At 37.2% G+C, this 11,602-nt stretch overlaps 1 protein-coding gene across 1 annotated transcript in view; it reads left to right on the top strand.

Annotated features, from left to right (window-relative positions):
* The window catches only part of LOC108520141 (POTE ankyrin domain family member A-like), a 10,730-nt gene extending 2,921 nt beyond the window's left edge, over positions 1-7,809 (top strand). Inside the window, exons 2-5 of the mRNA XM_017859417.1 lie at positions 1,782-1,890; positions 2,051-2,217; positions 6,010-6,116; positions 7,727-7,809. Of these exons, the coding sequence (XP_017714906.1) occupies positions 1,782-1,890; positions 2,051-2,217; positions 6,010-6,073 (340 nt within the window). The 3' untranslated portion in view covers positions 6,074-6,116; positions 7,727-7,809. The remainder of the gene's footprint in view (positions 1-1,781; positions 1,891-2,050; positions 2,218-6,009; positions 6,117-7,726) is intronic.
* Positions 7,810-11,602: the final 3,793 nt, after the last annotated feature.

Here is an 11,602-nt window from a genome sequence, read left to right on the forward strand (position 1 = left end):
AAAAAAAAAAAAAAAAAAAAAAAAAAAAAAAAAAAAAATTGAACTCCCCAGCTGTGTTTATCCATTCTTTCAATCCATTTATTCATCAAATATAAGCCATCTACCTATAATGTGGCAGGCATAGTCTACTATCTTGCAGTATCCTTCCATCTTCGAAAACTTCATGTTTACCTGCTCAGCTTGAGCAAGGTGAGAGATTTGAAATTAGAGTAATAGGACTTAATCTCAACTGAAGCTTTTCCTCCCTCCTTTCAAACAAAAGCATTCTGAAGGTAGAAAATAGTAAAAAATAACCTTTAACTGCCCTTTTGAAAATTTATAACAGTCTTGGATAAAGACTGTTTTAGCACTTTTAAGAACTAAAATGTGGTACATAAACACCATGGAATACTATGCAGCCATAAAAAAGAATGAGAGCATAACCTTTGCATGGACATGGTGTTGGAGGCCATTATCCTTAGCAAACTAACTTAGGAACAGAAAACCAAATACTGCATGTTCTCACTTATAATGGGGAGCTAAATGGTAAGAACACAAAGGTACCTAGAAGGGAGCAACACACATTGGGGCCTATTGGAGGGAGGAGGGAGAGAAGCAGGAAATATAACTAATGGGTACTGGGCTTAATACCTGGGTGAAGAAATAATTTATACAATCAACCCTCTTGGCACACATTTACCTGTGTAACAAACCTGCAATATACCTATGTATATTTACCAATTTACCTATGTAACATCCTGCAATATACCCCTGAGTGTGAAAGTTGAAAAAAACTCCACAAATAGTTTCATAAATTCATTAAAAAAGCAAATTTATAAGTTTCAAATCCTAATATTTATCACTGGAAATATCTGATTTACATATACTCTATAAATCTAGGTATTGAAAAAATGAGCCATACCTATTCATTTGAACCCCAAGTTTCCTTTGGTTTAAAGTTTTTTTGAAAATTAAAGTAAAAATTAGTTTTGACATTTGTTGTTTCTACCTTAGCCCTCTTATTCCATAGTACTTTTAAGAACCAAAATTTATCTAAATGCCAATCATCTGGTTAGAATTGCCTCAGAACTGTTATACATACCATATTCTACTTAATGTAAGCCACCATGGATTGTATGATGCCCCATTATTTCATGTGTCAATAAGAGAACTATGTAAATGCTACCAATTATAGTTACAGTAAGTCATGAATTACAAGTGGTACTACAATGTAAGGAATGTCAAAACATGAAGACAGCGTCTTATAATCATCAAAATACAATGTAAACTGTCATCTTTAAAACATACCTCAAAGTGTATGTATAATTGTATTATCTCACTTAATTCAAGTGTTGTTTTTAGTAGTATTAGCAAAAATAACAATTATTGAACTGTTATTTGTGTTAGGAACTCTTCTATATATTTTGTGTAGAGTCTCATTTAAGCATTACAGTGGTTTCCTGTGAGAAAGCTACTATTTTCATTCCCATTTTATTGATGAGGAAATTGAGACACAAAAAGGCTAAGCAACAGCTAGGAAGTGACAAAGCTCAGAGCAGGATTCCAGCCCAAATTTAATGTAATCAAAGGGCTATGCTCTTTCTTTTCAGATAGGCTGCTATTTCATTAATACAGTGAGAAATGAGAGGTAATTAATAGTGTGCTTTCTTTACAGGAAAATTAAATGTTTGTTTTGAAGGCAGAGGGATAGCATGCTATTCAATGTTTGCAATTACGTGAATCATTGATACGGCTTTAGATAGTACACTACAATTTGCTAAAACGTCTTCTCACTCTCATAGGACTGCTCTACATTTGGCCTGTGGGAATTCAGAAGTAGTAAAACTCCTGCTGGATAGAAAATGTCAACTTCATGTCTTTGACAGCAAAAAGAGGACAGCTCTAATAAAGGTATGCAGTAGCCAACTATATCAGCATGAGATGGATTTGATTTCAATACATAGAATAAAAATGAGTTTTCTTATTTAAATATAACTTATTGATGAAACCTGTGGAATGTTTATCTTGAATTCCTAGGATTTATAATTTGTTTTTGGTCTAATATTGGCAGGCTGTACAATGTGCAATACTTTTGCTACGACGTGGTATTGATCCAAATCTTCCGGATGTGTATGGCAATACTGCCCTACACTATGCTGTCTACAGTGAAGATAGATTAATGCAATTAGCAATTAAACACTGCTTTTATACAATGCTGATATCAAATCAAAAAACAAGGTATAGATCTAATTTTATTTTCAAAATACCCAATGCATTTATTTTAACATTGACCTGTGTAAGGGCCAGTTTTCTATATTTGGAAGCTCAAGTATAACCTGAATGAAAATATTTTGAAATGACTTAATTATCTAAGACTTTATTTTAAATATTGTCACTTTTAAAGACACATTAGAGGGTACAGCATTTTTTATGCACTTGCGGTAAATATTTTTTTTTGAAAACTCTGGATTTGTAAAAGGTAAGACTTACTTTTTTTTCAATTTTCCCTCCCAGTTTCCCCCTCCCCCCCAAACAATGTAAAATGTCAAAATTTGCCCTGGAAATAGGTTTTACATTAAAACTCCAAGAAAACTAAAACATGCTTCAGTGAATAGAAATCTTGCTGCTTTGGCAAGCTCCTAAAAAAAAAAATAAAAAAAAAACTGTAATAGATATGAAGTGATGTATCTCTCAGTGGCAAGGCTTAAGATATTTCTGATTGCACATCTAGTTCTAGATCCTTGAGGAATTGCCATACTGATTTCCATAATGGATGAACAAGGATCTAGAAACTTAGATCGTACCATATGAACCCAGCGCATCCATTACTGGGTATATACCCAAAGGATTATAAATCATGCTGCTATTAAAGCACATTGCACATGTAGTTTTTGTAAGGCCTCTTCCACATAGCAGAAGGACTTTGGAATCAACCAAAATGTCCATCTGTGACCAGACTGGATTAAGAAAATGTGGCACATATTTACACCATGGAATACTATTAGCCATAAAAAAGTATTAGTTTGCATCCTTTGTAGGGATCATGGTGCAGGCTGGGAACCTCATTCTTAGCAAACTATCACAAGAACGAGAAAACCAACACCGCATAGTTCACTCTAGGGGGAACTGAACAATGAGATCACTTGGACTCGTGGGAAGGGTGAACACAACAACCAGTGGGCCTATCATGGGTGGGGGGAGGGTTGCATGGATGTTATACTGATTATAAATGACGAATTGATGGGTGCTGGATGATTGATGGGTGCAGCAACAAACATGGCACAAGTTACCCCCCCCCCCCCCCCCCCCCCCCCTTATGTACAACCTGCACATTATGCACATGTCCCTAGACACTTAAAGTATAATAATAATAATAATAATAAAAAGATATTTCTGATTGCTCATAAGGCAGAAATGGAAAGGGAAAAGGAGAGCAATCAGAAATATAGAGGCCAATTTGGATATTAGGTAATGGAGAGAAAAGACCATGAAGAGGTTTTATATGTATGTTTTTTGTTGTTGTGCATTCATTTGTTCCCTTTGCATGGTGAGACAAGGTTCTCTTCAGTTTTAGAGAATGACAGTTTTTCAATTTGGGAGAGGGAGTTAGTGAGTTGTAAACTGCCTAGAGATCAATTTTAGGAGGCCTCTGAGGAACCAGATTGGCTGTGAATAGGTGGTGATATTGTGGGAAACCCTTGAGCAGAGGGAATAACGAGTAATTCACTGACTTACTATCCTATTCTGGTAGAAATGGCCGCTTAGATAGAGTCTCAACTCTGCTTTCAAATCTAGAATGTCCTGATGGGAAGGTGGGAGATAAGGAGCTTATAAATAACAAGATGAAGTTGGATTTTGAGTTTACTACACCCTGTTCTACCCCTACCCAGGAAAATTAAGTGGTGTTTTCAGCAAATGAGTCTCTCTCTCATTCTTTCCTCTTTTTGGCCAAATGCTCAAATGATAAAGGGAATTGGTCATGTGGGTGAGAGATGACACTGAAGCAATTGTCCATTGCACTAGTTTTCAGCTAGAATTGTGAATTAGAGTAACCTGAGAAAAAATTTTAAATAATCTGCAAGTCTAGGTTCTATCCTGAAGATTTTAATAGCGTATTTTTAAAAATGTTTCCTTGAGGCCAGGTGCAATGGCTCCTGCCTTTAATCGCAGCACTTCGGGAGGCCAAGGCAGGTGGATCACAAGGTCAGGAGATGGACACCATCCTGGCCAACATGGTGAAACCCCGTCTCTCCTAAAAAAACAAAAATTAGCTGGACGTGGTGGCACATGCCTGTAGTCCTATCTACTCAGGAGGCTGAGGCAGGAGAATCGCTTGAACCCAGGAGGCAGAGGTTGCAGTAAGCCAAGATTGTGCCACTGCACTCCAGCCTGGTGACAGATCGAGACTCAGTGTCAAAAAAAAAAAAAAAAAAAAGTGTCCTTGAAGCCAGGCATGGTGGTGCATGTGGTGCATGGCTATAATCCCAGCTGCTAGGGAGACTGAGGTGGGAGGACTGCTTGAGCTCAGGAGTTCGAGTCTAGCCTGGGCAACATAATGAGACCCTGTCTCTAACAACAACAACAACAACAACAACAACAACAACAACAACAACAACAACAACAAATTCCTCAAAATCCGTGTATGCTTTTGCTTAAGAATCACTGAATAGATAAGTGTAATAGGTAAATTCTTCTATCTCAGGAACTTAATATATCTCTAGAAGAGTTGGAATTGGATATGTGCTAATTCCTTTACATCTTTCCTTTCCGATAATATTAGTCTGACTTTTTTTTGACACAGGGTCTCACTCTGTTTTCCAGGCTGCAATGCAGTGGTGTGATCACAGCTCACTGCAGCCTCAACCTCCCCAAGCTCAGGTGGTCCTCCCACCTCACTTTTTTTTTGTCTTTAAAGTAGAGATGGGGTTTTTGCCATGTTTCCCAGCCTGGTCTTGAACTCCTGAGCTCAAGCAATTCATCCACCTCAGCCTCTCAAAATGCTAGGATTACAGGTCTGACACCATGCCTGGCCTAATTTGACTTTTATCTGTGATTGGGACATTAAAATGAATATTATTGGCAGTATCTGTCAGCTTACAGAATAATACTTTTTCCTTCCTATCATCAGTTATTCAATGCCATTCAGAAGGTCTTTAGAAATTTTCAGTGAGTAGCCTTTCAGTAAGTACAGGCTGGGTTTCTCAGGATTTTATGTCTCTTTGTTATCATTTAAGTGCTTAGGTCAGTAAATCATTTTTAAGAGCAGAGTTTTCTCAATTAGTATTGTAGCAAATTCTAAACCCTTTTTGTCAATTGAAGCTGTATTGTGGACTATCAAGTGTGTCTCTTAAGTTTGTAGAGGTTTGGCATAATCAGGATGGCAGTTTTAAACACTAAAAACCATGGAGTTATTAAGAATACAGATAGGAATTCTGTTAATTTAGTTTCAGCAGTACTATGAACTCATTATTTAGTTAACAATCTGGGAAAATTATATACAAATAGAGTTTAAATGAATAAATGTTGGAAAAATTCTTGAAATGGGCAGTGTGAGTCTTAACAGCAAGTTTTATTGCATGTCAGAGCTTGATCTTTTGGTAAAACATCTGAATTTAAGAAATATTTTACATGCAAATTCTTGCTTTATACACAATGATTTGTCATAGGGTTTGAGGATATAGAGATAAAATATACAGCCCCTGCCCTCAAGAAGCTTTTGTTTAGATGGGAAAATTATCCAGTAATACCATGTCAAATGCTGGGACAGAAGCAAATAATCTTGGAAACAGTAAATGTTTAAAGTGAGTTTTCAAGATAACCAGAGTTAATGTGAGGCAGAGGAGGGGTGTTTCCAAGGGAAGGAGTAGTGAGTGTGTGGGAAAGCACAGAAGAGTGAGAAGGAGACGACTATATTTTATTTACTTTCTATGAGTATAAGTTCATAGGATCTTATATAAAGTTTCCAGTTCATTTGAAAATAGGTAATTTTTTTGAATTACATATTGTTTTTGCATTAATATTGTTTTACAGGGTGGCCTCACACCACTTTTACTCGGTGTATATGGACAGAAACAGCAAATGGTGGAATTTTTAATCAAGAAAAAAGCTAATTTAAATGCACTTGATAGGTTTGGAAGGTATAGTTATTTTATCTCTGTGTTGTTCTGGAGTGATAAGTCATTCAAGTCATAAATATTAAATTAATAAAATTAACTTATACTTATTGGAACATGGTGATCGGTATCAATACAAATCAGTTACGGAGAAATACAGTCATTTGAACTAGGCAACATAAATAACAGTTTTAGTAGGGTTCATCTTCTCTTATTATATTGACTGATGTTATTTGTTATGTGACGTTTTCGGTTATATGATCTTATGTTAGCTAAAGGGATTTCATATTAGTTTCATGAAGTGCAAACTTTAGCTTTTAGTTTTTGACTCAGTGTTGAACTTCTTAACCCTTTCTATAGTTTTTAACCTCTACTTCTTGTATGCTTTTCCATTAAATATGCTATATTAAACATAAACAGGAGTTGAAAATCATTTTGTCTTTTGAATGACTGCTTTAAGTTGCTTCCTTTGAAGAATATTAATGTTAGCTTATCCCTACATGATGATTAATTGCTATTCCCAAATACTGTGGGTTCATTAGCTTTTTTTCCTTCTTTATTTCCAGTATATTTTGATGTTTTTTTAATTGGTATGGAGAGAGGGAGTTAAGATAGTTTTAAGTGGATAACATACACTTCCTTTAATGAAGGCAAGCTGTAGGTGGGTGATAAAGAGAAAAGAGCTAGACTTTAGATTCACACAAAACTGGATTCAGTTCCTAGGTTTCTTACTTGCTAGGTGTGTGACCTTGGGAATCTTATTTACCACCACACATGTTGTCATATATGAAAAGTAGGAGAATACATCCTTCAAAGTTGGCTGTGCATAAGCAAGGAAGATATATATGGCATTTAATTCAGTGCCTAGCACAAGCTTATTGGCATCATCAACTGAAGCTACTATAACTACTATTCTTACTATTATTATTAATATTACTGCTTTCAGCCTGCAGATAGCTCATATTTAGCTGATTTTCTATTACACCATATCAGTCTAGGGAAGCTGGGAAGAAATCTTCAGTTAAATCTTTGTCCACTTCAGATAAGCAGCCCTAGCATAGTTTCTTGCCCACCAAAGTCCTTTAAATTAGTAGCTTCTACTATTCAGTACCCCACTGAGATAAGAAGATTCCTTTTTGTCCCTTTCTTTTTTTTTTTGAGAGGAGTCTCGCTCTATCGCCCAGGCTGGAGTGCGGTGGCCGGATCTCAGCTCACTGCAAGCTCCGCCTCCCGGGTTTACGCCATTCTCCTGCCTCAGCCTCCCGAGTAGGTGGGACTACAGGCGCCCGCCACCGCGCCCAGCTAGTTTTTTGTATTTTTTAGTAGAGACGGGGTTTCACGGTGTTAGCCAGGATGGTCTCGATCTCCTGACCTTGTGATCCACCCGTCTCGGCCTCCCAAAGTGCTGGGATTACAGGCTTGAGCCACCGCGCCCGGCCTGTCCCTTTCTTTTAACCTTGGTGGTATTTTACAAAGATGAACACTTGAGCACCCAAGATGCTTATGTTTTTTAGTACATGTAAATGTTTAATTCTGCATGGACAGGCAAGATATTAAATTGGGAAAGTATATCAAATTAGCTTTTAAAATAACTTTATTAAAGTTCCTAAGGGAGAAATTATCTGTCATTTTAGAACTGCTCTTATACTTGCTGTACGTTGTGGATCAGCAAGTATGGTTAGCCTTCTGCTTCAGCAAAATATTGATGTATTTTCTCAAGATGTATCTGGGTGGACTGCTGAAGATTACGCTGTTTCTAGTCATCATAATATGTAAGTATTTACATTAAAAGGCTAGTTAACACTAAATTGAGGTTTAAAATAGTTTTAACTTTTGCATCTTAGATATCAGGTGAGATGTCATAGTTTGGTTTAGGTAGTTTTAGAGTGGCCATGAGTTAGTCCACTGGATCAGCTGGAAATCAAACAAAAAGTTAGACTAGTTAGAAGTGCCAATGGGTGCAGGATTCTTTACCTCAGGACTTTTAAGACCTTTATCCTTAGAGATCCCAAGATTGTTCATTTCATTCCAAGTATAACACCTATGCATTGGATAAAAAACAGAATCACATCTTTGATTTTTCTGATTAGTTATTTGGGTCTTTAAATGTCTAGTTTAGCAGAAAGTCTTGTATTGTTTTCTGGGGACTGTCTCCTATGCACTCCCTGAATTTGTCCAAGGAAGACAATCCTTTTAATCAAGTCAGAAGGAGGAGGAAAAAAGGACATTTTAATCATTCTGTTGTTTCCATTGATTCTGTTGCTGCATTGTCGCCACTGAAACTGGTCCTGCTGCCTGGTAATGGTTGACCTTTGACACCAACATGCCCTTACTGATTGAGATCCCTCAAGTCTTCATGGTGATCCATACATAGACTTCAAAGTTACAACATTCTTTACTTCACATACCTGTGCTTATGTGCTCAGTCATTGTTCCCAAAGCACCAGCACCCTGCTCTGGCAGCTTGACATCCTGGCTTTATCTGCATGCAAAGTGAGCAAATTGACCCTCCCCGCCACATTCAAAACTTGATGTGGAACCCACATCTTATCCTAGACTTAACTGAGAACTTCATAGTAAGAGATCCTTTGAGTCCTGTGTTGGTCTTTTCTCTAGCAGATATTAATTGGGCTTGTTCTAAACTGTCAAAGAGGTTCAAATAATGTGGCAGAAAGAGATCAGTGTTTGTTTCTTCTTCTTTGCTACCAGATATGTACCCTGAGGCACCTTTATATCCTGTATAGTACCTTAGGCAGTAGAAAGTCTCATGTTAACCTTCCCTAGAGCAGTGGGCACCCAATTGTGGTTGGCCCCTTGAGTGATCTGTTTTCCATGATAATGAAAATTTCCCAAGCTACTTGCATCTTTTCCTCAGTATTTAAAAATATTTTCAAATTCTACCTCACAGGAAGCCGTTGAAGATAATTCTCGAGATCTCAAGTAGGTTAGTTGGACTTAGAGCTAAACTGCGTTCATGACTTATCACTGTCCATGTGTAAAAGTAGGGCTTTGTGCTTGCTTTGGCTGCACATATCCTAAAATTGGAGCAATACAGAGAAAATTAGCATGGCCCCTGAATAGGCAGGCTGCACAAATTTTTGAAGGATTCTATATTTTGCATAGTCACTGGAAGGTCATTTGACTATTTGCTGACTAACTCTAAGGAAACAGTGTGAATCAAAGCAAAATGGGTGCCATCTGAGTATTGAAATTGTGATTTTTGCTATAAAAATATTCATGTAAGGTGGCCTATGAGATGTTCCCAGAGCTGAATAATGTGTAGAGTGTTGTGTGCAAAATATATTGTTAGTATGTATCTCAAAAATTAGAGAATGTCAATTTGCAACTTCTTCATGGAACCTAAAACAAATAAAAGCAGGGTTTTGATCTCCCATGTCAGCTGGAGATGAACATGGACATGACGCATTATCCTAACAAACATCTGCTGGTTCAGAGTGTGAGTCTGTAGAGAAGGATCATTGGTCCAAGCCAGGTCTTGACATTTATCCATCGGTTTTTCTGCTCTTGGTGTGATTGAAACTCCATAATCGTGGACAATCATGTTACCTACTTTAATGAGATATTTAGAAATAAATTTAGTTATAAACTGTGAAATAGTTGAGATGCTCTGAATTATAAGCCATAAAGAGTAGGACAACTAGTAATCAAAATTAATAACATTTCCTGAAAGCTACAATATTTGCATATTAGGACCTATGAACACAATACACTTTGGGTTTTTTTTTTGTTTTGTTTTAGACTGAGTCTTGCTCTGTTGCCAGGCTGGAGTGCAGTGGCGCGATCTTGGCTCATTGCAACCTCCATCTCCCGGGTTCAGGTGATTCTCCTGGCTCAGCCTCTCAAGTAGCTGGGACTACAGGCACGTGCCATCATGCCCACTTAATTTTTTGTATTTTTAGTAGAGATGGGGTTTCACTATGTTGGCCAGGATGGTCTCAATCTCTTGACCTCGTGATCTGCCTGCCTTGGCCTCCCAAAGTGCTGGGATTACAGGCATGAGCCACTGCGCCTAGCTACACATTGGGTTTTATTTGGGATTCGAAGATAATTTCGGTCATAAAGTTTAGGAACAGAATATTCCATTGCTTTACTGTTTCTGTGAGCATATAAAAATTTTATCTTGTTAAATCTTTATAGCTTAGTGAAATAAGGCAGCAAAGTCCTCACTTTGTAGAAGACATTGAGCCTAAAAGAAGTAAATTTTCCAAGAACAAATAGCTCTTCATTATGGAGCTAGGACTTCTTCAGAGTTGGGACTTTCTATTATGTCAAGCGAATGCAAGTTAATTTGCTGAGTCATAGTGCCCTCGATTTATGAGTATTTCACCTTACTTTGTTTCTTTTTTATGTAGAAGCTTAATGAAAAGTTTGTAGGATGTACACAAAAGTAGATGGGATAATATTGTTTTCTGATATTCTGATATTGTTTGAAATACTCTAAGAATTTTGCATTTAGTAAGTATTTTTCATGTCAGTATTAAAATAGTAATTTTATTTGTTACATTTTATACATAGAATTTGCCAATTACTTTCTGATTATAAAGAAAACAGATGCCAAAAAAATGTTCTGAAAACAGCAATCCAGGTAAGACTTCTGAGAGTGAATTACTTTAGGTCAGTTGTCCCCAGCCTTTTTGCTTTTTTGGCACCAGGGATCGGTTTTGTGGAAGACAGTATTTCCATGGACTAGGGGAAGGTGCAGATGGTTTCAGAATTACTCAAGTACATTGCATTTATTGTGCTACTTTATATTATTATTACATTGTAATATATAATGAAATAATTATACAACTTACCATAATGTAGAATGGGTGGAAGCTCTGAGCTTGTTTTCCTGCAACTAGATGGTCCCATCTGGGGGCAAAGGGAGACAGTGACAGACCATCAGGCATTAGATTCTCATAAGAAGCACACAACCTAGATCCCTCGCATGGGCAGTTCACAACAGGGTTCATGCTTCCATGAGTATCTAATGCTACCAGTGATGATCTGACAGGAGGCGGAGCTTAGGTGGTAATATGAGCCATGGGGCATGGCTATAAATGCAGATGAAGCTTCTCTGGCTTGCCTAATACTCACTTCGTGTGTGGCATGGTTCCAAAAAGGCCATGAACTGCTACCAGTCTGTGGCTTGGGAGTTGTGGATGCCTGTTCTGGGTAGTCCTACCATAGATGAAAAAGTAAAAGTAAGGAAGTTTTGATCATGAACAGCGAAGCACAGATCGTGTTACATATGCTTGTACCAGCAAGGCTCACTGTTACTGACTTTATTCCTCTAAATTTGAAATTCAAAGAGGTATATTTACTTTGTTGGAACAAGATGTGTTCTTCTACCTGGTGGTTAATTGTCGTGGTAACAGTAATTTTGTTAAAACAAGATGCTCTGCTACCGTTCGCCAAAAGATTGTCATAATAAATATACAAATTGCCCAACTATAGGCCCAGCAGATTATAATAAAAGTACAAAAATGTTTCACAATAAGAAAAAT

This window comes from Rhinopithecus bieti, unplaced genomic scaffold (assembly GCF_001698545.2).
Source record: "Rhinopithecus bieti isolate Rb0 unplaced genomic scaffold, ASM169854v2 scaffold_50752, whole genome shotgun sequence".
Lineage (NCBI taxonomy): Eukaryota > Metazoa > Chordata > Mammalia > Primates > Cercopithecidae > Rhinopithecus > Rhinopithecus bieti.